The 27,860-nt window shown below is 40.0% G+C and overlaps 2 protein-coding genes across 3 annotated transcripts in view; one reads left to right on the top strand and one right to left on the bottom strand.

The window, feature by feature from the left end:
• The window catches only part of PAPLA1 (Phosphatidic Acid Phospholipase A1), a 44,214-nt gene that overhangs the window by 15,952 nt on the left and 402 nt on the right, over nucleotides 1-27,860 (bottom strand). Inside the window, exon 1 of one of the 2 annotated variants that reach the window (XM_072299512.1) lies at nucleotides 18,192-18,213. The exons of the other annotated variant lie outside the window; for it this stretch is intronic. Coding sequence (XP_072155613.1) covers nucleotides 18,192-18,198 — 7 coding nt within the window. The 5' untranslated portion in view covers nucleotides 18,199-18,213. Of the gene's footprint in view, nucleotides 1-18,191; nucleotides 18,214-27,860 lie in introns of those variants that run through there. 2 annotated transcript variants of the gene reach the window in all.
• Nucleotides 1,638-26,858, top strand: LOC109037099 (uncharacterized). The gene is made up of 7 exons (XM_019051596.2): nucleotides 1,638-2,926; nucleotides 12,429-12,638; nucleotides 16,398-16,572; nucleotides 17,454-17,604; nucleotides 19,096-19,222; nucleotides 21,909-22,085; nucleotides 26,667-26,858. Exons 2-7 carry the CDS (start codon nucleotides 12,503-12,505, stop codon nucleotides 26,795-26,797), a joined length of 897 nt encoding a protein of 298 aa, XP_018907141.2. The 5' UTR covers nucleotides 1,638-2,926; nucleotides 12,429-12,502; the 3' UTR covers nucleotides 26,798-26,858.

Raw genomic sequence — 27,860 nt, 5'->3', positions numbered from 1 at the left:
TAACATTGTGCGTCATAAGACGAACTTTCGACCTGTCAATGTAAATTTAATGGGTTTTGTGGGATTTCTTAGGCCCAGCTCAATTGAATAACGGCAAATCAAATTTTGAGTAGCAGGCCCACCGGGAATATAAATGAAATTTCCCGCTGGGTAACTTTTTATTATTTTAACAACACTGTAAAAAAGGGAAATTTATATTAATACTTATCATTTAAGGAAGCGCAACTAAAATTTCAGTAATATTTTTCAGAAAAGTAAAAAAAAAAGTGGCTAAAGATGGTTCCTCACTTACTCGTGGTGTTGGCTGTTTCTGCTAAGTGGGAACCGTCCATTTCAAGATACAGTCTATCTCTTGCCCCGTCATTATTATTCTACAAGTTAATTGTGGAGTGAAAATTTAATAATGTTTTTTATGAAATCTTCTTAATAAAGTGATAAAAAATTCGCAACCACTACAAAATCGGCTCGCGAAGCGAGCCGAATGTCACTCGCGTAGCGAGTGACCGGGGGTCCAGGGGGCGCAGCCCCCCGGCTAGACGTGACGGGCGCGCGAAGCGCGCCCAGAACGGCTAGTAAATAAATAAACTTAAAAAAAAAAGTCATATAACCGCCCACCCCCCCCCCACCTCACGGAGGTCACGATACTGGGACCTTTACAATCGGAGGCTGAAACAGAAATGCTCAGGAAACTTAATAGTATTAAGGATAGCAAAAAAGTTATGTACCTATTGCTCTTTTTCGTGTCCGCTTAAAATGCTATCAGTCAAAAGATTATGGACAATCCATGGAACAAGTTACCCATTTCGCACCCCTTACTTACGACCCCAGAATTCTTGCGACAAATTCAGTAAGTTTTTACCGAAGTGATCCCTAACTACGTACACTGAAAAAAAATATCACAGTCTCAACTATACATCCAGCTGATTTTGGCGTCAGCCATAAGAGTAGCTACACTAGCCAGAAGTGTAAAGTCATCAGCCAGCGGTAAATCCAACCACACTTAATGCTGACTGTGAGGGCACCAGATAGAGGTACGGTTGATCCAACCACACTTTCAGCTAACTTAACCACACCTCTGGCTTGTGCAATTACTCTACTATCTGACGCCAAAATCAGCTAAGAGTATGGTTGGGATCGCGATACTTTTATTTCCGTGTAAACTAAAATTCTCTTAAATTCAAGGAGAAAAGTTGCGTCATTATACCATTGCCATAAAAGAATATAATGAAGTTCCGAAAGAGGCACTTTATGCTAGATTAACCCACAAGAGGTCCGCGTAGCGGTCAGGGGGCGTAGCCCCATGGTTAAAACAAAATGTCGGTTACTTTTTCTGACTGTACGTCGGAGGGGGACCCAAGATGGGTTGGTTCCCATGCTTAGGGATACCGAATAGCACCTTTAATTCTAAAATTTGAGTCGGGAGCTCATCTGTGACCCCGGGGAGGCGGCTGGCGTCGCCAACCTCTCCCAGTCCGACTGGCGGAGATAGCGGGCTTCCTGGAGCCGCGGCGCGGGGCTGAGGATGGCGCTAGGTTATCACCTGACAAATCCTCGGCAAAGCGTGATGCAACATCCGCACATCCGCCGCGGGCCCACCTCTAACCCACCACCACCGCCGCGGCTCCTCGGCTACCTCGAACCGAGATTACGGGAAAAAGGGCCGCAAACAAAAAACAAAAATAGTTCCGTCACAATCGCACCTAGTTTGCACTCGCACTCAGGCTCCCGGTCCCGTTCCACATTCCAAGTTCGCCAGAGGAAACGAGAGCTTTCCCCCGCGACGAGACTGTGCGTAACACACCCCCTCTCACCAAAAAGAAAAAATACCGCTGAAGTTATACCCTTTGACATTTTCACCACCCGAGCATTTAGAAATCTGCAAATTTATATAATTTTCCTCGCGTGCCAAATAAATATTTTCGCGTTCGTTTTTCACGTCTGTGCACCTGAACACCCGCGAACAAAAATTCAACGAATTATTGATTCCAATTCCGTCATTTTCTGCACTATTCTTGTTCTTTACGTTCGTCTGTTCGAAGAGGTATTTCCAAAACGCTGCGTTGATTATTCGGAAGAGCTTTCCAAAGACTTCGTTGTGCTTAGGTGCGTGCATAGTTACCTTTCCCCCGCTATCCAGCAGAATTTCCTATCTTTTGTGGTTATTATCATATTCAAATGCTATAAATACGTGCATTGCTCGAGTTGAATGAAAGACTATCAATCAAAATATTATAATTTTTTAAAGAATTTAATTGCTCATTACTCCGACTTTTTCTTGAAAGCGGTCCAGTGGCCCATCCCCTTTCCAGATCTGTTTTAATCGTTTTAACACCTATTTAGGAGTTTTTGTTTACGCTAAAAAAACAGACACAGCCTTCGAGTGCCATTGAAACCCCATTCACAAAGATTTTAATTTTTCGTTCATAAAATTCCATATCTGATCCTGTGCGAAAGACTCTCTATTTGAAGTAAATCTTGTTACACATTCATATACGATTGGGGAAAAATTTAGATGATTTGAAAAAAATACTATACAGCTTGAAAATTGTGTAACCACCGCTTTTAAGTTCCAGTGTCTTGAAATTTGCTTAAAAAAGTTTGGAGGACAATTTACAGCCTCTGCTAAATCGATCAGCACGTTTTCGTTTTGCGTGTTTTGTGCACCCCCAAATAGTGCGTGATATTCTGTGTGTGTTCGTAATCGTGGCAAACCACGATGGATTTTCGGTGGTGCCTTTCTTTAAGTGTGTTGGTGCTGTTGTGGTGTGTGGCCAAAGGGATTGAAACCGGGGGATTAGGGGTTGACGTCCGTTTTCCGGGGGAAGTGAGCCCCCCAAAAGCTGCGCAACCACCCCCACGCCGCGATGCCCCTCGAGAGAAGACCTGGACAGCTATCGTTACACCACGACCGAGCCAGATATATCAGGTACGTGCGATTTTACACTATAACTTGGAAGAAAAAATTCGTAGTTTAAAGTGAGTAAGTCCTTAAAAATGGATACGGAGCGAGTATCATTACGTACCAGGCTGATAGTACGACCTAATTTACCGCAAAGTACAGTACCTATGTAGGGAGAGTACGGACATGTCAAAATATGGTCTCGTAGGGCCCGAAAGGACAGTCAACCTTTGAAAACGAAAAATGCCACCACCGATCTTCTGATTCCATTATCAAACCAAAATGGTCAAGAGTGTTTAAAAATGAGCGTTTCTTCCGCAAAAATGAGTATAAGTTTATGCAAAAACCAAGTCAAATACGTGCTTCACAAACGACGAGTCGTAACAAACGTAATAATAAATCACTCTGGATAATTTAAATTCATAGATTGACTGTCCTTTTCAGAAGGCTATTAAAAGGTTTTTTTAGGCTTTTTGACCTAACCTCAAAATAACCATACTCTCCCCGTTTTTCCCCCTTGTTTTTCTCCCGTTACCATTGTCTTGAGCTGCTTCATAAAAATTGTATCTTTCTAGAGGGGACCTGCGGGCCGATTATGAAACTTATAGACAAAGCTATAGACAAAGACGACAAAAGGGATATGGAGGGATCCTATTGGTGGAGGCAGGTGGTGGCAATGGACATAGGAGGTAGGTAATGGACTAACTGACGGCAACCCACTAAAGACCGACAGTTAGTCCATCATTTTCTTCCTTAGTCTATAAGAACCAACTATGTCAACCAATAGGATCGCTCCATACTCCCTATGTATTCTTTGTCTATCGCTTTGTCCATCAATTTCAATAATCGGCCCGCAGGCCCCTTACTTCCGCCCAAGTTTATAAGACCGAACTCTTTTCTAAATGTAGAGTGCGACGTCTCTAAAAAAAACTTTTTCATGAGAGACGCAGCTTTTGGGAAGGAGGAACTAGCGCGACCTTCAACTTGGCGAACTATCGGAAAGTCGACGAAAACAGCGTGGATCTAGCACCTTGCAAAAGCTGCTTGGGCTGAGACGCAACAACAAACGATAAACGTACGAAGCGCGGCTTTTCACCTCAGTGCGCGCGGTGCGTCAGCCTTTCGAGCCCTTGCGCCACGCCGCGGCCGCGCCGCCACGCGCCATTTTTCGGCGCGCTCACGTCATGCCGTCTTGCCGACGTCGACGCTGATTTTTACCGCGAATCGCATCGACTGATTCCGTGTCAAAACAGACTCATTGACGTACCGTCAGTGACCTGCGCACATGAATTCCCATGTGAGCGCGTTCCGCCAGTATTCTTCTCATATAAGTTAATAGATTTGAGGAGACTTTTCAGCGGCTGTATACGAACACACTGAAAAAAAAAAAAAAAAAAAAAAAAAAAAAAAAAAAAAAAAACACATTGGATCTAGAGTCCAGACTCTTAAAAACATCGACAAGAAAAAGTACTCTTGATTCAATCAGAATGTAGCTTAAATCAAGAACCAAGCCTCTTAATTTGAGCGGATTTCGTTTTGATTTAAGAAAAAATCTGATTGAATCAAGAGCATTTTTTCTTGTCAATGTTTTCATGAGTCTGGCCTCTAGATCCAATGTGTTTTTTTCCCAGTGCATTTAAATTTAGAGCACACTGAAGTATGACAAGGGGATAAGAGGCCTTGTCCTTAAAACCCAATTTTTTCCCTCTTAAACGGTCATTTTCGGCTAACTTCAGATTTTTTCTTTATCTCTGTACGAATAAAGAGAAATGTATGATCATGGAAACAAAACTTCAACCTTACGAAAAAATTCCTGCGGTCTACACGCGTTTAAAGATTCCGGTGAAAGAAGGGATTGCGATTAGATTAGACAAAAAATAAGTTTGGCAAATTTGTAAAGTTAAGTGTCAAATAATTACGCCCGATACTGTAAAAAAACATAATTGTTTTTATAAACGTAGCCAGGAAAAAAATGTGGAGGATTCAAGGGCTCATTTACTCATCATGGAGGTCTACTAGGTATTGAAATTCTGGTGCCTATTGAGCCCCCTCCACCCTCTCAAGGACACCCTAGTTACGACCATGGTTGTTGATTTTGTTTAATGCTGAAAAATCGCAATGCTTGAGTTGGAAGTTTGGAGAGAACTTGTCAGGGGACTCTCGCTTTGCTGGTATTAAAATCATACTAAAATGCTCAGTTCCATGTAAATTTTGCGCAAAACAAGAATGTTCCTCATTTGGTAGACAGTTCATGATTTCTAGGCGCACAAAAATTCAACTCGAAAATCCGTATATCCTATATTATAGGCGAATTATGGATGCACAAAAAATGGTACCTAGATTTTTGAAATCTAAGATTTGAGCCCACATTGTGGTAGGTGCTTCAAGCTTCCATTCAGGGATTTGGAGTAATATATTTGGCAGAAGTCCTGAAAATTTGCTTCTAAATATACCTAAGTTGTTCAGAAATTGTTAAACATTCGAAGTGCAAACAATGTTTTTACAAATGTAACAGCTTCATGTTATTTACGTACACAACTGGACGATATACTTCTTCAATCTTATTTTCTAATTGGGGCGGTTAAGTAGAATTATCCTCGATATAGAAATCAAAGGTGTGGTTTGCGCAGCGGTTGGCAGTGATAATTTAGACGCAAAGCTTTTTTAAAACATTTGGAATCAATTAGGAAACAGCGCAAAGAATAAACCTTGGTATATGAAATTAATCGAAACGGCGATAACTTCATTCATGGTATACCGCATGTTTCTGAAACATTATTCGACAGATTTCGAAACTTTAAAAATCGAAATGGTCTAAAATAGTGATACAAAGGGCGTAGAAGTCTTAATTTCAATAAATTGACAAAATGACAAATACGCCCCTCTCCTATGACTTAACAGCACGTCTGCATAACTGCCCTGAATAATAATCAAATTTTGGTGTTTTTCTGTGTATACTGACAAAAACAGCATAGATAAGATGAAAGAAAAAACGAAAATGAACCAAAAGGCATAATATAGCTCAAAAAACACGAAGAAACAAAAGCTAAAGGGTATGAGCTGGTTGATGTATTTTTAACGATCCATTTGAAATCATCACGATGACGCGTCATGAATAAAATTTGAATAGGATTGGAAACAAGTTGCCTCATTGCTGGTTCAGCTTTTGCGTAAATTTGAGAGAGATAATGTGAACTCTTTGGGTGTTTTCAATAAATTGACTCAAGCCAGTTTCGCGTAAATTGATGAAGATAACGATTTTTCTTTAAGTGCATTTTTCGAGAGGAAAAAATGTGCTATCTTCTCACTCTTCTTCAGCTGATTACAGCTTTTCTCACAGGAATTACTTAATTGATGATTACGCTCCATCTTTTGATAAAAATAGATAAATCAATTGTTTGCAAAACACGCGTCTGGCTGAGGAGTGATCTTCTCATTTGAGCAAATCGTGGGTATAAAAAAACAGACGGGGTTTTTCTCTCTCTTTTGTTTTTCTTCTATCTTTTCAGTAATCTATCACAAATAAAAGGCGTGGTAGAAAAAAAAAATGTCGTCGAACTTATTTGGAAGTGAGTCGCATCGTTAACAAACGAAACAAAAACATCTATTGAAGTTCCAACTTTCTCGTGACGGCATTACACCTGAGTTAAAGAACTTTTCCACATTGATTATGATCGAGGATGCAGTTTCGGAGAATGTGTCAATACTTGCTTCCTGATTTGAAACTTTTGAGAAAGGATTACTTTTTGATGATTTTTCTTTTCTATTTAAGAGAAACAAGAAAACATGACATATTTTGTAACGCAGAATGCCTACGGAGCAAGATCTCCCTGCTTGGAACTTTTTTTCTGTCTCTGGCACGTCAAATCAGATTGACCGTTGCGTATAAGTAAAACGACTGATCTACACGGACACACCTCAATCGCAGATATTGCTCTTCTATGAGACACATTTTTTTAAATTTCACGAACATGTACCTGATTGAAGGCGAATGTACAAAACTGCATGTTTCTATCTGGTAAAGTGTTCGGATTATTCCTTACCCCACTTTCATTAGTGGTCATATGTGGACCAATGGCATCTAATGATTGGGAAGGGAAGGTGAAGAATATATGGAGAGCCTAGGTCAACCCTTTGAGAGTAGGGTGAACCCGTGCGCTCTGGGACCCGGAGTTTCCTTAAAGAAAACATACGAGATTTGACATACTTCAACTATCTTAATTGTGGCACCTGACTCCTGCCTTCCACGTAACTTTTGAGGACGAGAAGAGACTAAAGAATTCTTCAGTTTGATAAAAGAGGATGTTTGTATTGCTTTCTTACAAGGCAAGCAGTACAAGGTTCTGGATTGATCATTCTCGGGGGCGAATTTTAAAATCACAAAGTAGATACTTACTATAATCCAAGTAAAGAGTAAAACCAAGTATTGGTTAAATAGTAAGTTTCCAGAATGACAGACTCTCTAGGATTTTTTAAATTCTCGAAACCTTTGAAGTTTTAGAGTAGTCAGTAACATCCTTTTCCCCCTAAAAATCATTAACACGTGCTTCAGCATGAAAAAGGATTTAAAGTCATTTCACACGATTAATTTCGGGATGGAAAAATATAAATTGAACGGGATTGCTTTAGGAGATTCCAAGGTCTAATGCCAACCACCCCTAAATCGTTATGGCGGAGTAAAATTTTCTGACTTTCCCAGGTTTGCTTCTGTCAGAAAAACCTATCAAATCGTTTATACAGTAGAGTCCACATAAATGGATTGCACAAAAACTCTTAACCTTGAATACATGCGTAATGGATGGATAATTAAAAATGTCAGCTCTTCTAATATCTTAGTTCCTGTTTGTCCTCAAAATTTCAAATGACACCAAAGGACCGATCTCACCTCCAATTTCAGTGTAATTTTAAATGTTTTTATTGCAGTGAAATCATGAAGAATTCAGTTACAGGAACAATCAAGCTCAATATGCAGTCAAACTTTAAATACCTCTGAGTTAGGTCCGTGGGACGGAGCACTACAATAAAACACGACACTCGCGACAGATTTGTACCTAAAATTACAAACTCTCACGGGAGAGCCGAACAAGTTGAAATCGAAGTGACGATGGTCAAATTGCAACACGTCGAACTGAATGCAAATAGCGACTGGCGACTTTCAATCGGATAATTTCGTCAATGTATCATGCGTAATGTATGAGAGCGTACTACCGGCAGAATCGGCGGGCCAACGATAAAATAGTTGGATTGGATCGGAGCGAAATGCTCGTGATTCACCCGTCGGCGTGGACTTTGGCCAGCCTTTGAGCGAGCGCCCAGGTGATGACGCCCTGCTGCAACATTTAGAGGCATTTGTTGTATTTACAACGAATTGGATTCCACAAAAAAAGGGGGAAAAAAAGGAAAACAAAAATCGCGATAGGTCAAGTAAGCTGGTCAAAGAATCGTGTTTTGGTGGTTAAATACTAACGTTTTTTTTTTTAATTTTTTGAATTTTTTTTATGAAGAGCTTGAAGCCCTCCCAAGTTTGATTTAACTTTGGCCTTATAGTCGCTAGACATAATGCAGCCGCCGCATTTGGTTAGTTCACATTCATGCTCCAGACTTTCAAGTTTTCAGGGATTGAGGCCGAGTGAAGCCCGTTTCTGCGGATCTAATCGTCCGCTCCTGAAAAATTTGTCGCCACCACAGGAATTCGAAACCGGGGCCTTTTGGACTAGAGTTAGACGCACTGAACATTGGGCCCGCCTGGCCAGCGAATGCTGAACATTGACAATAATACTGTGATACGCGATACTGAGAAGGGCAAGGAAACCCAGAGCTCCTTCAAATGTGTGCTTATGCAACATGGACATCCTTTGAACACGAATAGTTGCATCCAGGCGCTGTTATCAAAGTCGCGTTGCAAAGGTCAGTCGCTGTAGACACTATTGCTGCGCTACGTCACGGGAAAGCAGTAAAACCCGATTTTAGAAAAGCCGAAAGAGTTTAGTCATTTTGTTTTGTTCTGATCAAATTCGGTAAAAACTAAGGTCCTGAGACTGAAGTAAATGAAGCGGATTGTTCTTCCTTCATCGTTAACCACTGCAAATGTAGACTACACAGCATGAACTTTTTTGTGTCAAACGGGGAAATATTGTAAGCGCCGAAGTAAAATTACGAGAATAATAGAGGGCATAATACAAAGATCCTCTCGCTGGAAAAACTGAACATCACGAAAAAGTGAAAATGTCAAAGCAATTTTTCTATTTATTTATTAAGCAGTCTGATTTCGGAGAATACTTAGAGAGCTGGACGGAGTTGATTTGCAAAGTTACAGACATGTTTAAGGACCATTCCAGAAAACATTTTTGGGGAAAAACTTGTTGGCACCGTTCAGTAAAGGCCAAACTGCCAAACGATTAAAATCAGTAGAACCGGCTGAAAGGTGGCCATAAATTTTTCTAAAAATATTCGAAACACCTGATATTTCTAGATGCAATTTAGGTCTTGACTTCAAAATAAAAATGTAGTTTTACTTAATTTCATGCTGTGGTGCTTGCGACGCTAATACAGCCAACAATTTGACGGAACCTTCCGGCCCTCTCAAATTGGAGGACCCAACTTTGAATAATCGGAAACATACCTCAAAGAATTTATTAGGGAGTCACCATTACAAAGATTTGCCCATCGGGCGGTGCGAACCCTAAAATCGTCATTGACGAAAACCGAGATTGATTAGACGATTGAGTCAACTTTAGGTCTTCGCTTATACCTATCGAACATTCCGCAAAACTCGACACCACTGTAAAAGTGCACCTCAATGATCTCTTTTTGTTCGCCAGTCATAATTTCCAGATCAAGTCTTTGTTCTTGATAAAATGGGTGAAAAATATAAGATAGAATCGGACTGCGTGTCGTTTCGAGGGAAGAACTACTGCCTGTGAATCATAAAAACTACGGAAAATCCAGGGGACACAATTCTCGACGGACTGACCCAGTTACCCCTTTCGTAAAATTTTGCAATTTTTGGAGTTCGATTTCATGAGTAATAATTTCGTTGGTATGAACTCAGAGAGGGTGAGGTGATCTGAAAGAACAAGTTGCAATAACAAAGTTCTTTTTTAGGGGAAATACAATTTGAAAAAGAAGAAGTGTTAAGAATATCTCTCGTACTCCATTAAACTTTCTTTTCAATGTAATGGGCTAGTTTGAATTTTGACGCGCTTCAAAATTGTGGCAAAATCAAAACACGCTGATAAAATACTTAGTTTTGAGGATTAAGGCCCTGTTTTGTTTAATTTTTCATTTGCCGTCATCGAATAAATCGAAGGATGTAACCCCTAAACTGGTCTGTGGGAGGCTGTTCGCCGAAATGATTTTGAACATAGTGTACGAATTTTATGTTTTACTTTACCATAATTGAACAGATTTAAACAAACTGCACTCCACGGTGCTAATTCCCTCTAGCGTTTCATATTTTAAACGAAAAACTTAACAACAGACTATCTCAAAACTTTGTATGAATTTTTCCCACATTGTTAAGTACACAATCATCAAAATTCAAATAAAAATTCTGCTTACATCCTGTTTGGAAAATGAAACATGAGCAAACGTTAAACGACGTTGGATACAGTAAAGCTGTTTTTAAGATACTTTTAGCTGCTATTCTTTTTTGCCTTTCCCTAAGCTTCCAGGACTTTATGTCCACCTACCTTTCGTTCATTAAATAAATGTCCACCGCTATTAATGTCCACTAAACGTTAAGTCTAATCTTTATTAAGTCCACATGATTTAATGTCCAACAATTATGTCCAAAATTGTCCAAATTGTGGACATGTTATGTCCACATTTTTTTCTTCTCATTTAAATGACAGGAACCACCTCAAAAATAGATGCATACTACTACTACTACCTTCATTCTTTAAAACATTTCATTCATGAATCAAGTCATGAAAGAGTTAGTTAGGAACAGACTCTAAGAGCAAAACATATGTTCATGTGTACACTGTACGGATATAATAAGATGAAAACCAAAGCGGGAGCCTAGGAAACGCCCCAATGCCAAATTAAACATTTTTCAGTAACAGATGCAGTCAAAATTTAAAGTCCTCTTTAACTAGTTATTTCGCGCCTTCAATCTCGTAGGATACTGTGCAACGCCTCTGACGCGAAATAGTTGCTTACAGCGTTGCGGCGCGGTAGGCAGCCAGTGTGACACGCGCATAGGCGCCTACAAACCTAACGGGATACTTCACGCGTTGCGCAATGCGTGAAGTATCCCGTTAGGTTTGTAGGCGCCAGTGTGCGTTCTGCGCTGCTAACACGCCGCTCCGCTCTGTGTTAGGCTCTAATATTTAAACTCGCGGAGTCAGCGTTTTTCAACTCATGATTTTGAAATGTTTGCACTCTCTGCATTGATTATTCCCTTTTAAACTGATGAAAAAGAAATATGTACTACTGGAAAATATAATGTGTTTTTTGTAGATATAGTAGTGGTTCCGTGTCAAATTTAATGATTTCCAAAGCATTCAAATTTATTCTTTTATGTTTTGGGCTTTTACTGTGCTGCAGCGTGATGTAAGCGCAACTAAACGCTCAAAATTGGACGTAATTGACTCAAGGAGGTCGATGTACAAAAGTAACAACAAAAAATTGCGTGCTTCTTGGTTTTTTTCCTCTTTTATTACTTTTTGTATAGTTTCTTTCATCACAAATACGGCTCATTGAGATTCATATCGATGCCATTGCTAGGAAAAAGTTTTACAAATATTTACCAAGTTTTAAAAATATAAATGTTTTTAAAATGAAGCAATCAAGTTCATTAAAAAAAAGAATGTACATTTAAGGCATATTTTATATTGGAAATTTCAAGGATAGAAATGAAACCAAGTATTTACCAAAGAAAATTTGAAAAGATGAATCAAAAGAAGAAATTAACATTTCATTTAAAATATGAGTTACGATAACAACACCTCATTCTCTCTTAATTTTCTCATTTCGATATTGTCAATATAATTTTACACACGGACTAAAATATGACGCTTGAATTTGATTTTAGTGGACTTTACATATTTTGTGGACTTAACTTAGTGGACGTTTAAGTAATGGACTTAACAATAGTGTGGGCTTTAGAACTGTGGACGTAAAAATTGTGGACGAAAAGTCTGTGGACGTAAAAAGAGTGGACATAAAGTCCGTGTACCTTCCCTAAATCCAACATTTTCTAATTCCCTGACTTTCCCCAACCTTAGAACAAAATTTCCGTACATATTTATTAATACGTCGAATTTCGCTAGACTTTGATGAGTAGATGTGGCCAGAAATTCCCTGACTGCTCCCATAAATTCCCTACCTTTCCCTGGCTTTTCCCGGTCATCGCGGATTCCCTAACTTTCCCGGTTTTCAAGACCGCCAGCAATTGCTATCGATATCAGATTAATGTAGAAGTAGCCATTTGCTCGGGCAGAATTTTGGACTCTAATATTTACTGAATTCGTAATGATACGTCATGATACAATTTTGGTAATTTTTGGTCTGATATTATGCGTAGACGGAGGCTCGGGCGACGGAGGGAAAAAGGTCAAAGCAGTGGACAAGAAGACAGACTCCGAATCCGTGGAGCTGATGGAGGAGGACGTGAAAGGGGCGCCAGGAAGCAAGCTCGTCAGCCGCATCGTCAACAATCAGAACGGAATGCAACGGAAGCAGGACGTCGTTTTCGACCTCAACGGCAACCGACAGAATTTAGGCCTCAATCCTGGTGAGTTGCCCCATTTAACTCTATTATGGGATGCTTAGGGGCTCCAAATGAAGACCACAAGAAAAACAAAGCAATTAAGCGAAGTAACACATTTTCTTGCGTTTCAATTTTTTTTTTTGGGAAATTCTAAAGTGGGCATTGGCAGATCCAGCAAAGTGGCAACGTTGTCTGTTCTCCATTTAAACCTATGGAAATGTATTGATTCTTGAAGGGACCAAGTGCTCCGACAAAAATCGATTATTTAGCATAGGTTTAAATGGAAGCAATCCGGTGTTGGCAAATTGCTGGATCCGCCTCTGAAAGTGGGAAGGGGGGGGGGCTGCTCTTTCCCCAATTTTGAGAAGCGTTTCCCTCCGTGATTTTGCAGCACAAAATATCTATCAAATTTTGTAAAAACTTTTTCCTACCAATTTTTCTAAAATTGTTGTTGATACTGTTGATATTTGTTGTTAATTGATGTTGTTTTAGAAAAATCGGTAAGAAAAAGTTATTACAAAATTTTATAAAGTATGGCCGATAAAGTTAACAAAAGAAGTGATACGAAATATTTAATTTGCGATACAAAATAGCACAAAATTATGACATACTTTTTTGTTTTGGTGGTGGGGAGGGGAGGCTGTAGAAATGGAACCAACAAATTGCCTCACTTGTCAACGATATGGAGCGTAATATATCCAGTTTTAATCCCAACTTCTCTATGGTTTTGATTAAGTACCTCATTGCTTCTGAAACCCCCTGTCACCACGCTTTCACTGGGCGTCCCCTTCGTCTCCTCCCGGGAGGAACCCAATCAAGCATCTTCTTCAGCAGCTTTTCTTCCGTCATTCTTTTGACATGACCTTACCGGAGAAGCTGTCTGGTCATGACGTCAAATACGATGTAATTTTCATCGAAACAATACTAATTATAATATTCCCGAAGGAATGAAAAATGGAGGGCTCATATTTACAAGTGAGTCACGGCTTGAACTTTGGGCGGCACGGTAACCGACTGTCGGTCGTGCGTCCGGGAAGGCGGTAGTCATGGGAATTAGAGTGCAATTAAACGGAATCCATAAAAACGCGGGTCTTTGAGATAGAGCTTCCGAAGGCGTGAACTGATAACGGCAATAAAACTGTATATATCGTTCAGTAACCTGCCTTCGGATTCAACTTATTTTATGGATATCGTATGAAAATATAGAAAAATAAGCGCGTTGCGCAACAAAAAGGTACGGAGCTTAAGGAGCAACTTGGACCAGTGATGCCAATCTGCGGAGAAAACTCTGAATCTCGCCAAAAGCGATCCAAATGGTCCTTAGACTACCGATTTTACTGAAAAGGGTGCATTTGCACTTGCCCCTTCTATCTACACATTTTCGAACCGAACTCGTGGGGATATATTTTCCCTCCGATTTTTCGCCCATAAAAAAGGTACTTTTGTGTCTAATTTTGGATTAATCAAAATCAGAGCTCTATCGCTGACCATTTGAAAGGTAGGCGTGCAGGACGCACCTCTTCTTTCTACTCATTTTCAATCTGAATTTTCAGGGATTCACCTTTTTCTATTCAATTTTTCGATCTTAATCGTTCGGAAACCATTTATACCGGTGTTATTGTTGAGCTAACTCCAAATCAATAAAAAATTAGAGCTTCATCATTAGCCATTTTAAAGCTATTGCATAAATAGGTCACTACTTGTTGAATTATTGATTTCATAAAACCATACAGTCCTTCTTCTGAAGTGGAACTGCTCTGTCTACTACGGATAAAGGTTTAGGACTCTTGCGCTAGAAAAAGTGAAAAAGTGAGAAATAGAGGCGAGAGAAAACTCTCTACGAAGATAAAAGCAAATACTCAAAAAATAGATCACTATACACTGGAAAAAAAACACATTGGATCTAGAGTCCAGACTCTTAAAAACATCGACAAGAAAAAGTACTCTTGATTCAATCAGAATCTAGTTTAAATCAAGAACGAAGCCTCTTTAATTTAAGCGGATTTCGTTTCGATTCAAGCAAAAATCCGATTGAATCAAGAGTATTTTTTCTTGTCAACGTTTTCAAGAGTCTGGACTCAAGATCCAATGTGTTTTTTTCCAGTGTAAAGGGTACAGGACTAATATATCTAGGTGCATTTGGTGCATGCAGTTTGCAAAAAATGCACTTAAGCTCTGATTCCGCGGTCCGACTGCAGGATAGCAACAAGTTACTTACAAAGTGCGCGCGAACGTACATGAATAGTGTTAATGAGACTCTGATTACGTCTTAGAAGACGTAAGTGCAATAGTAAATAGAGGAGAGTGTTGTCTGGAGCGTGCGCTAGCTGAGGGCGTTGCCAAAATTTCGGGGGAAAAACAGAGCACAGTGCTTGGAAAGTAGCCTGAAATTCGGTCGCAAGACACCGGCGCTATCCGCTAACGAAGATTCGCGATTGTGCAATTAACGTTATCGCTTGAACCGCGCTGGGTTATTGATTTTACGCGAAATAACCCGAAAGACTCAAAATGGCGAGCGGGCGAAATGTTTGCGAATCGCGGCCTGCAAACCTGGTTCAAGGTAGACAACCGAGGTTGCATTGTTGAACGGGAGAGGAGGGGAAAAAATTTACGCAAAAATCATTGCTTCGATTTGAGATAATGTAAAAATTATCATTTCAATGTCACATGCTGTTTTTCTAGGGAACTTCATCAAAATCCTACGTTTCTTGAAAGTTCTTGAAACGCTTTGACGTGAGCAGTTGAATTGGTATTCTTCAATTTTTTTTTTTTTTTTTTTTTTTCCCATTTTTACGTCCAAAAGTTGTCAGGACATTATGCTATTAGTTTCAAAGGGGTGTTCAAATCTTGCTTAACGAATTTTCAGCTTTTTTATGGCCTCTGGACTTTAAGAGCCCCCCCCCCCCCCCACTAAACACATGTAAAGCTTAGCAAAACTCCGCCCCCTCTCAACTTGCACTGCTTTTTGGAGAGAATGTGCTTTAAGATTAGTTTCATCCCTTAAATTACGTATTTCTTTGGCGGTTGCTGCAAGGAATTTGCTTCTGTTAAAAACTGCCTATGTGTACTATTAAAAGATATAGGATCTTCAGAATAATAATTTTTGCTGTAAAAACCGTAAACTAATTTTGAGCATTGTGCACCCAAATCACAAAGAGTACACGTAGAAGCTTCAATGTTTGAATCAAGCTATGAGTAAACTTCTTAAAATTGGATACGAAGCTTTCAAATTTTGTTACTTAATTATTGTCCAGAACAAGGATCCGATTTTCGTAGTATTATTCCAACGAATTAAAAAATCATCAAAGTTGGAATGACTTCGACGTACTTGAACCAGAACCAGAACGTGTTCGGTGTCGGTCGCGCAATAAAATCGTGCCGGCGAGTAGTTCATTGAGCCGAAAACCCCTTCAATTCTGATAGCGGCAATAGACTATACTTCACAAACTGATTGCTGGTAGACGCACGAGTCATGTAGACAGTAAGTTGGAGATGTAGCCAACGAGCGCTGAAATCCAGAAAGCTGGAAAACTCAAAACAGAGAAAAAAAACTCATTCCAAAAGCTGAATAGTCGTAATAGTGTTGCACCAGCAGCGTGTCTCTAATTTGAGGGAAAATTGTGCTCGAATGAGCTTTTTCCCTCTGTATTGAGATTTCCAGTTTTCTGGATTTTAACGTGCGTTGACTACATCTCCAACTTATTGTCTAGACTACATTTGTCTGACAGTCCTACTGGAAAGGAAATTGAACTCGAATAATGAAAGATCGTCTCGTGATTTCAGTGAAGATGTTGGAGCATGCAACAGTACAGGTGAACCCGCAGTCAACTTTGGTGGCGCCTCCGGGTACAATGGTGAACGTTTACTTCGACGTCACCAACAATCTTAACATCCCCGTTCTCTTCACTTTCAATGTCCAAGACAGGCACAATCTCATCAGAGGCATCCAACCAATCCAGTGAGTGGTTTCAATGATGAATTGCGCTGATACACTATAGAACGAGCAATTGGGAGAGTCCGACACTATATTTTTTTCTGAAACCGCAAATTTTGATGTTTATTGCGATAAGTTATACATTTTAAGGTGTGATTCTACAGGACATTTCACGAGAAAACCAATGTTGAAACCTCTTACAGACATCCATATTTCTAATAGATAACGATAAAGTTCAAGGTTCTTACATCAAATCCAAACTCTTCCATTGACTCGTGCCACAATATGACGAAAAATAGTGATTTCCAATAGCCCGTTCCATCTGCGATTTACTACAGTAAAACCATCTGCGTACGCGTTAGGTGTAAAATCGTGCAAAAATCACCACGAGCATAACAGAGAGGTATGAAAGGATCAAATCTGTTTCATAATGTTTAAATATTCGCACCGAAGTTCAAGGCGACGTATAGTAATTTTTAAAATGGGGAATCGTTACGAGATGCGTGACTCACAAGAATTCAGTATCCAGTTAACATGGAAAAAAAGTGCCTCACTAAGGACAAAAATTATCTTGAATTTGCCTTCATGAAGAGATTTCTCTTGCATCAAGAGGAAACGATGCCCACACCGAGACGAAAGCCGCTTATGTCAAGTAGGAGCTTTCTCGATTCGAGCGATTTTATTCTCGTTTCTACAGGAAATCATAACGGCGATTTCAAAACACTTTTTTCCAGAACAAGAATTTGCATGGTGGTGATTTCAATTGTATCCATCCATGTATGAATGCAGCCCGAAACTTTACAAAAGAGAGAATATTATTTTTTAATAGGGTATTTTGATTCCTTAGTCTCCATCTAGTACAAAGTTTAAGAACTGCAAAATTTATTTCTGTACTATTTTTTTAGGAGACGGATTGAGTCCCTACGAACGGAGATAGTCACGGTTATGGTTGAAACTAGGATGGGTGCACCGGAGGTGGACCTCATAACTTTCATAGCTCACCTGGGGTCGGTCGAAACTGTGGGTCGAAAAGCAATCTTCCGTATCGGTGAACCGGTAAGATTCTATCAAACTTCTACTTTAGCTCGATACTCACAGCGAGGTGTGCGACTAATTTCAAGTGTCTAAGTTCAATGATCTAATAAATGAGAATGTTTTTCCGCCAAAAGTTTTCGGTCACGTGGTTTACCGCGCAAAATTGTGTTGTCTATGTTTTTTTTATTGAGGATACGAAAAGTACCTCAGAAATTCCAAATTTCTCGTATACTTCATACACATAATTTCTCATGATCTGAATTATACTTTCGATTCCGATGGGAAATTTCGGAACGAGGAATCTCTACCTTTGACTAATTAAAACTGAACACAGATTCTATATCTGTCGGTAGTAACTCGCGATCTTCGCGAAAAGCGATATACATGGACTTAAAAAGAACGTTGGTCCGCGTTATTTAAAGTTGAAGTTGAAGTTAGGGACGAATCAAAACTGTTGTAGAGGCGCAAGTGACTCATTAAACTTTACCGTCATGAAAAAATGGGATAAAACGACACATTTTTCTTCGAATACTTGCTATGAAAGAAGAGAAAAATCGGTCAAAAAACGATGCAACAGTTAAAAAAAGACGATTAAATATTTTACTCACTGTGCATGTCTTGCACGATAGTGCCAAACCGAATTTGCAACTAACACTCACAGACAGCGAGTCTGGCCTGGGCACTATCTTCAAGAGGGTTACCGATTACATGCTTTCAAATTCATTTAGTTCCGATACTTGCCTTCAACTGCAGTGCTTAATCTCAAGATAGAACTGATCACTTAACAACGAGTATTAAAAAATTCACAGCAATTGTGTTATTTTTACGGCCTGTTTCTCATCCCAAAAGGAATTGCGACATGCGCACGCCCTCTGCTTTTTAATTGCCTATGGAAGACTGTTATTTTAAGCGCGAATTCAGGCAATTCAGCTATCATATTCTCCATAATTAAGTCAACATTAAATGAAAAAAGACTAATTTAGCTAGGTGGTTTCGACGTCAATATTCAAAAATCACTTTCTTGGAATACAGAACAGACTGTGCAAAAGAGAGAAAAAGAAAGATAGTGCAATGCTTGTTTTCGACAGATAGACCTACGAGTATAATTTCTAAAAAGGAGCAGACTTAAAAAATAATACAAGTTCAGATCAGCCGATTTTTGTCGAAAAAAGTTGTCCTCGGTTGGAGACTCAAAACTTGAGTACAAAACAGGAGTAAAAAATGACAAAGTGCACGCAAAAACTTCATATTTTAATGCATTATTCATGTCGGCGCGTTAGGGTGGAATAGATCAATTGGACTACTTATGTTCTACGATAAGTAATCACTTTGTTTAGTTCATTCTAGAAACGATATAAGTGCCATTAGATGCACACAGATACGCAGATGAATTCTTTAGTGAATGAGCCAGATATAGTGGTTTCTTGATGCAACATGAAATCCAATTGATTAAATGCAACATTAATTGATTGATTGATGGAGTGTCTGATAAATTGATCGATTGATTCACAGGTATCCGACACGACCGGTCCAGACATCGACTACAGCTACAACGGAGACTGCAGGGACGCATGGACGCCTCAGACTTGCAGTACGGCCGTATGGGGAGCCGACATCACCGTTAGTGACACGGAATCAGGTGGGAACTCGCTCGTGTAATTAAAAAAGAACTAAAATTCCCTCAGTTTGAGGTCAAAGGCAAAAAAGTGTATTCCACCCAACGATGTTACAGGTCTCTTACCACATTCCATTCTTTCAGAGACGCGGTCATAAGTCTTTTTCGACATTCCGAACGATTTATCAGGATTGTTTTCCCAAAATTTCGTGCTTAAATGTCAACAGTAATTTTCCGAAAGGAAAAAAATCAAAACAAAAGGCGACTAATCGAAGTAGGTTTAGGAGTAATGTCCAGATTATGCTCAGGTACCCAACTGTTCGAGATTCTGAGGACCGGCAACTTTGATATATATTTTAATAATGGGCCTGTTGCAAACTTTTGCTAGAGCAAAACTAAGAGTTGTTTCTTATAGATAATGCCTCAAAAATCACGATGAGCGCATCGGCAAACTCTGAAATGCACTCATAACTTCACAAACTGCGTAAGAAATTTGCGGTTTTTTGAGCTTCCCGCTTCAAAAACGATACTACGGCACAGGTGAACATTTTGTAAGAGGAGTCGTTCCATCGTCGGCAATAATCATCATAGCCGACGCCAATCCGCCAAAACACGTTTGATGGGACGAGATAACACCTGAACTGGATTAGACCAGATAACAATCGGTGTGTTAACGTTCATATTTTCCACGCCCGAATTGATTGACCTTGAACTCTCCTTGAATTACGCGCGGAACTGCGTGCAAGCGTCGGCCATGATGAATATCGCCGACGATGGAGCGACTCCTCTAACAAAATGTTCACCTATGCCGTAGTATCGTTTTTGAAGCGGGAAGCTTAAAAAAACGCAAATTTCTAACGCAGATTGTGAAGTTATGAGTGCATTTCAGACTTTGCCGATGCGCTCATCGTGATTTTTGAGGCATTATCTATAAGAAACAACTCTTATTTTTGCTCTAGCAAAAGTTTGCAACAGGCCCATTGGTGCGTATTGCAGAAAATTGACGAAGTTGTGATAAAAATCAATAGCAATTAACAAAATCAGCACGGTTCACAATGCTGGAATTATGTTAATGTGCAAAAGAGACAAGCAAAGCCCGCACCGTTAGTATCGCATGCGTCGGACACGGGGCGAATTCCATTATAACGCCTGGATGCAACTATTTGAGCTCGACGGATGTCCGTGTTGCATACGCACGGAAGAGAAGGCGTTTTGACTTTTCAGGTATTCTTCGCTTCACCCCCAGCGCGCCGCGCCGTTGCGGTATGGACTGCACTACGAAGATCCAAACTGACAGAGCGCTTTCAAATCTTCGTTATCCTACAAAGACATCCTCTTTGGGGCAAAGGGTGCAGGGAGTTTTTTGCCTCCAAATTTTCTGAGGCAGCCTTCATATATTTTGAGGCTACCTTCACACTACTGTCTTCATAAAACCACGAACTTCACTGTTTTCTTTGCATAAAACACACAGTCCTCAGTTTCGTCCGCTAGGGGTAATGCGCTAAGCAGTTTTCTTTGGAAATAATAACGCTTTTAATAAATTCATTCACAAAAAGTAGAGCTGCCCTTGCATTCCTTCCTTCTTTTCAGGTGACTTCACATTTCAAAAACCCCGTGCCTGCGGCCATAGTATTTTTATCGCGACTATGTCGGTCGTTTGGTCGCGACAGTTGTGCACCTTTGTTTAAGACACGAATAGTTACTCTACAAATCATGCACATCGCAGTTTCAAAACTGAAGCACAATACAGCGCTCTCATCCTACAACCGAGTGCAACTATCCGTGACGAAGATGTCTCCTTATTATAGCAAAGAACTGAGGGCGCCCTGTTATTTTGGATCCTCGCAGTGTATAGTCCGCCAGCGGCGTGCTGCAGATGAAGCGATGAGAATTGAAAAAGTCAAAACGCCTTCACTTTTGCGCGTATGCAACACGGACACCCGTGGAGGCCGAGTAGTTGCATCCAGGCGTTATAATGAAACTCGATTAGTGTCCAACGCATGCGATACTAAAGGAGGGCGCTTTGCTCGTTGTCTAATGCCTTAAATTAATTCCAACGTTATATATTGTCCCACTTTTGTAAACTATTGCTAATTTTTATCGCGACACAGTAAATTTTCAGAAAAAATCCTTTGATTGTTTGAATGTATTACGACATTGCTTTCCTGAAATGTAGAGTGCGGAGCACCGGTATCCCCGGTTGTCAAACATTGCAAATTATCTGATGACAAAATATTCCAAGGAAGTTAGCCTAGTGTTTCTAGCATAAAATCTTAGTTTAGGCGTGAAAAAATTCAAGAAAACGTTCCGTCCAAGCTTGCTTGTTGATTAGGCATTTGCGCTTTAAAAACCGTCACAACATATTTTCTAGACTTTGTGCTCATTTGTCTTTTGGACAGAGACTATAGTTGACAACTCGTAATTACAAAATATTGTTACGTTACAGTCAGATTTCTGAAATAGATCAAGCTTCTCTCGTCTCTTCCTCCAGTTTCAAGGGCAATTATTCGCGCTAAAGACTCTCTGCTATCACTACCTCAAAAGCGCAAAACTTCCTTTGCACTTTTGTGCGCTTTTGGAACTTTACCGAGGATTCAAAGAGTGTTGGGAAGGGGGAAAGAAACAAAATTATTTATTGTTAATAACGTCCTGCTCCATTTGAGAGCCTTTCACTTTAACATGAAACTATTTTTGATTGATCTTCCACCAGGTTTGTTAAGAGTTTCCTCGTTTCCACTGGGTCTACAGTACCGCGGGGACTTTGTCGCAGGGACGCGAGACAACGTCTATCTCCACTACTCGGCCAGCTGCTGCGACACTAAAGTCGACGTCATCGCTACTGATCTCAAAGGCAACACCTACAAGAGAACCATCAACGTCGAGCGACGTACGTATCTAAGGATTAAAATAAATCTAATCCCACTTTCTATTTTATTAGTTGAGGACCCTTGACAGCAACCAGAGCACCTATGTTCCAAAAGATGGAGAGTTCAGAGAGATTTTTGATACAAAATGAAGCGATAGAGTGCGCTTCTTCGATAAACATATCATCGTTTTTTTTATCACAATGAAAATATGAATGGACGTATTTCTGTCAAACGAAACCAGAGACATGCGGGAAAGAAGGTGAGTGCTCGTTGGTCGAGGGCCGTAAGAATAAAAGAGAATTTGACCGAATTCATCAGAGAGGAACCAACCCACATTTTCGAAAAAATTGAGTTGAGCATATTTTTGAGAATAATCCATGCAGATTGTGCAAAAACGTTAAAATCATGAGTTGAAAAACGCTGCCTCCGCGAGTTTAAAAATTATATCCAAACACAGAGCGGAGCGGCGCGGCGTGCTGCCAGCATCGTGCGTGAAACGTGCACTGACAGACGCCTACAAACCTAAGGGGATACTTCACGCATTACGCAATGCGTGAAGTATCCTCTCAGGTTTGTAGGCGCCAATGCGCGTTACGCGCTGGCCGCCCGCCGCGCCGCTCCACCCCATAACTCTCCTGTTGAAAAAACGCGTGGACGTAAACTTCTAGAAAAACAGGTGCGCGGACAAAAACTTGTCGACGAAATGTCCTATAACCGCCCTGAGACCCTTAAGAATACATTCGTAACAGGGCTCACGTCATAATGCACATAGTGCCGTTCGACACAATGTAAATTCCCGTTTTTCCATTTCTCCAAAGATAATTCCGCCCACTTTAACACTGTTCCTTATCCACCTTTCTGGAGCACACCCCATCTTTCCCCTTCCTCTACAGTTTCGTTTGCCAGAAATAAGTTCAAATAAATCAGAGTTCCTGTGTTTTTTGCCATGGAGATGATCCCACAAATGCAGTTGCGAGGTGTGGATGATCCCTTATCGATGTTTCCCCATTTGAAGCAATGGTAAATAATCTATTGTTAAGGTGTTCGCTGCGAACACCCTATTTATCGATCCTGTCCCATAGGTTTCAATAGCAGATCAATCGATGTGTCGCAAAGCACGCCACGCCACTGCACAAATGAACTGAGATAACACGCCGCACAGCGGGTCAAAAAGGGAGGTCGGACATAATTTGGAAACTTTAAACGCTTGTAGCTCCATTTTTACAAAACTTTGAGGCTCTAAAAGTGGTTTCATCGGTTTCCTTGTACAATTTTCTTCTTAAAGCACCCCTTGAACTTTTAGATATGACGAAATAAACAAAAAAAATTGCCGTTTTAGTCAAAAATTTCGTGTCCGACTTCTCTAATTGACTCGATCCACTGTGCGCCGCCTATGCAGCATGGATACAACTATTCCAGCTTGACGATGATCCGCGTTGCATATGCAAAACATGAAGCGCACGAGCTTTCACCGCGCTATTAGACGACGAGTCGAGAGCGTAAATTAGCAATATTGTCCGACAATTTTCCTCGGAACCTCATCGGAAACGGTAGCTAAAATTTTAGGTAGCCATATTTTAAAGCTAACAATAAGTTTTGAGAGATGCTGATAACAAACCGTCATAACTTCGATCTGGCTAAAAATGTTAGGGGACTTTGCACCAAAATTTTATTATGGCAAAACACTTACTTCTTTCCGAACTGGTATTCTGTCTCTAAGATACGAGTTTTTCGACGGTTACTATTTTTACCTTGCAGGCAACCACATTTACTTAAATTTTAAAAAAACAGGTTAAAAACATTTTACTTGCGACACTTTATGGTTTATTACAGACGCGTGTATAGGGCAGGCGACCTGCGGCGGTGCGACTGAAAACATTTGAGTCGCACCGATGCGCGACGCTGAGCCGCCTGCCCGCGACGCGTCTGCGATAAAGGAAAAACGTCGCAAATAAGTTATTTTTAACCTATATTTTTGTTTTTAATTTTTTAAACCTAAAAAAAATTCTATAGAGAATATGCCCCTTTATTTTAAAACATTTAAGTTTCAGTGGCTGTTTGCGAGGATGCGAGGTCTCAAAAGAGTGTGCGTAAAACCACTACTTCCACACTTAATCAGCATTCATATATTGAATTGGTGACGGATCCGTTCCACCGTTCTAGAGTTTTCTCATAAAATTAGAGTTTTGGCTGGCAGCCCGAGCTACATTCTCATGTGGAGAGTGAAAAATTTGCGAATAGTTCAACGGGGAAATGCGACTTCCGTTTGCTTCTGTTCTATCCGAGATACTGTCAGACCCAATATTACGCCCCCTCTCCCTGTATTTTGGCCCACGGCAGCCGCCCGGTGCGGGCTGCTTGTAAATCTTTAAAGCTTTTACAAACAACGAAACTAATTGGAATAAGTTTGTTAAGTCCTCTCATTTATTGGTTTTTCATAGGTTAATCATGAAAGTGGTTGACCAGAGGCCTTTCCTTTAAAGACACAGTTCAGGGTTGCCATAATTTCTTTATCTTCAAATTCCCCGACTTTTTCCAGACTATTTTTCTGTTTCTCTGACTCCAAAATTTTCTGATTTCCTGACTTTCCCTAACGTTTGAACAAAATTTCCACTTTCTTTCAATACGCTGACTTTCGCTAAACTTTGGACAACATTTTTTCATTTGGAGATCAAATTATGGAAAAAGGCGTTCAGTAGCTGAATTCAAGATGGCAAGTCTTAAAAATGACCAGAAAGGGTGAACAGTTGGAAGATCGGTGATACGTTTTAGTGATTAGTAGATATGTCAGAAATTCCCTGACTTTTCCCGCGAATTTCCCGACTTTTCCCGCGAATTCTCTGACTTTTCTGCAATTTCCCCTTTTCTCGATTATCCAGACCGCCGATAACCCTGCATTAACACACATAATTACACACAATGAGTCGTTTTTACGGCTCTCCCGGGCGCTCTGCGACACCTAATCCCTCCTGACTTTCGAATTAGAGATCCTCTAGGTTCTTCAGAGGTTCTTGAACGTCTAGTATAGAGTTAAAAACCTAACCTGGCGGCATGAAAATATTTTCAGTTTGGCAAGGGAGTGAACTGCGTGAATTCATTTTGGGCGACTTTCCAAAGCCGGAGTTTATGGTAGTTCGAGAAGATTAGCACGCACACAAGACTTTTTTCATGAACAAAACTTGAATACTCGTCTTGGTAAAAATAATACCGATACTAGCGTACATTTTACGTTTAGTTAGTAACATACATTGGTACATTCTGACGTACTAAAAAAACAACGCTGTAAGAAAATTTTGAATGTTGTTTTTTCTCAGATAAAGAAAAAAATTATCTTTGAGACTTTGATAATTATGTTTTCTTGGAAAATTCAGACATTTTAGATATCTGTACTCATACGAGCCACTGTCAGAAGAAAGAGCCAGGACAAATGTACCGCGTTTAGCAAAAAGGAAACAAGCCACATCAGCTATCGCCAAATTAAACTGGGCAATTTAATTTTTTATAAGAGAACGTTTGTGCGGCTTCCTTTGAAAATTTTAAGGAATTTGCTACGTACTAGGCAGAAAATTCACTGAAATTTGCACAAAAATCCGCAGAAACGTTTTCATGTAAAAAATTAAATTGTCCAGTTAAAGGTAAATAGCTGATGTGGCTTGGTTTCCTTCTGCTTAACGCGGTCCAATTGTCAGTATTGTTCCTGCGTTCCACAGAGAAAAAAAAGGAGGTGTTTGCATTTCGGGCATAACTTGGAATTTTTTGATGACTTGATGACGTAGGTGGGTACAGCGACGTTTAGCGTGAAGGGGACGTCGCTGTACCCACCTACGTCATCAAGTCATCAAAAAATTCCAAGATGCCTGAAATGCAAACACCTCCTTTTTTTTCTCTATGCCTGCGTTCTGCATTTCGATGATCTCCTCATCCCTCCTCACTGTAACGTATCATTTCTTCCTTGCCTCTCATCTGACTCATTAACGCTGAAACTTTGCAGCCTCCAGATCGCGTTGATTGTGTCCTCAGCCTCTCCTTCTCCCTAACGCTGTCGTCACGAAAAACAAGCGGAACCCATGTTAAAATCCGCTCAAGGCCCGATTATGAGTCCTGTATATTTTCGTTTTGTCACAGAATAAATACGAAAAGATAACATGCGTTTCGTCGAACGGACGGTTTGCGACGGAGCCATCCGAAATAGGATATAACTGATATCGTTGTATCGAAAAACAAATAGAGCTGGGGGATAAAACACCGTGTTGAAGTGTGTCATAAGTCGCGACCAGAAATTATGGGGGACAGGATGGACTGTTCCTCGTATTCATCGTAAATCTATCGTTTTAACTGGAGTAACCGAACGTATTCAAGGGGGAGAAAGAGAGGGAGAGAGAGAATAAAAACGTTCAGACACGCTACCTAGATTTGATTGGGTATAAAATTTTGTAAAAATTTAAAAAAAAATTATTTAAGTAGAAAATTCAAATTTTTTGGAAGAAACTTGAAAATTTTCAAATATTATTCCGGGTTTTTCCTTAGAGAGGATAGTGTTGTGTTGATGATGAAGTTTTATTGGAGCTCATTTGTAAAAACATTATTGGTGTTTGTTGCAGAATGGTGGACGGCAGCAGAAATATCAGCACTCGTATTAGGAATTATACTACTTCTCTTGCTATTAGGATTAGTCATTGCTGGCATAATAACTTGCTGTCGCAATAGAGGTAGTAGGGACTTCACACGCTGAAAATGTTCGAATGTCTTTTTGTAAATTTTAAATAAATAAATATATATTTTTTTTAAAAAAATAATGTTTCTCTCTTGTTGTAAGTTGAGATTCTTGATGACCGATCTTGATCCGTTGGCATCAAGGGGTGTTGTATAACTACTTAGCTTGCAGTGGGGCTTTTATTGAGGGGTAAACCACCATACCACCAACCTCAATTTTTTTACCTGCTTTCTAAAATGCATTTGTGTCAACATACTAGTTACCTTGCTGAAGCTCACTAATCATATACTATGACAAAATTTGAAGACATTCTAATGTCACGACCCTTCAAAAATGGCATTTGAAGGCATACATGAAGCCGTTGAGTTATGCTGCTTTTTAAGCTTGTCAGAGATTTGAACATTATGCTGTGCGAGCTCTGTAAGTATTGGAAGCATGTTGAATCCATGCTGTGGTTCCAACAGCTATGCACGGTTTCATTTGTTGAGAGCCTTATATTCTAAGAGAAAAGAAAACCTAATTTTCAGCATTAGACCTATGTGGTTCTAAGCACCCAGGGCTCCTTCCAACTTATGTTCTCCCTTCATAAAGTATCCATCTTCTCCTACGCACAGTATCGTCAATTGTTAGGAGACATAGGAGGTTTAAAACACAAGAGGATTCATTATATTTTATAGGGCCATGAGGTGAGTGGTGCAGTCTCCAACTTTTTGTCATATGTGCTGCCTGATTCACAGATTTTTGCCTTATTCCTCGCTGTTCATTGTTTAGTTGGAATGAACATGAATATATCAACTCCAAATTTTCTCATTATCGACTGAAAAATCCTGCTCTACCAGAAAGCATAACAGTTGTGCTGAAGCTGAATCAATGGCAAAAAATAGTGATTACCTTTCTTTCAATGGTGAATACTAGAGCTTGCGCATCGTGTGTTGAGACAAACATCAAAGAATTGTTTAAGTCACCATTCACCAGTGGTATCACCTGACGACATGTATTAACCTGTTGAGTGGTGCAAATTCAGAGCTAATCTGAGATTGACGTTTATCTCAACATACGATGCGCGAGCTCTAAACATACG

The sequence above is a fragment of the Bemisia tabaci genome, chromosome 4, assembly GCF_918797505.1.
Source record: "Bemisia tabaci chromosome 4, PGI_BMITA_v3".
NCBI classification, from domain to species: domain Eukaryota; kingdom Metazoa; phylum Arthropoda; class Insecta; order Hemiptera; family Aleyrodidae; genus Bemisia; species Bemisia tabaci.
Note: the sequence above shows the minus strand (reverse complement) of the source record. Positions and strands in the feature narration are given on the sequence as shown.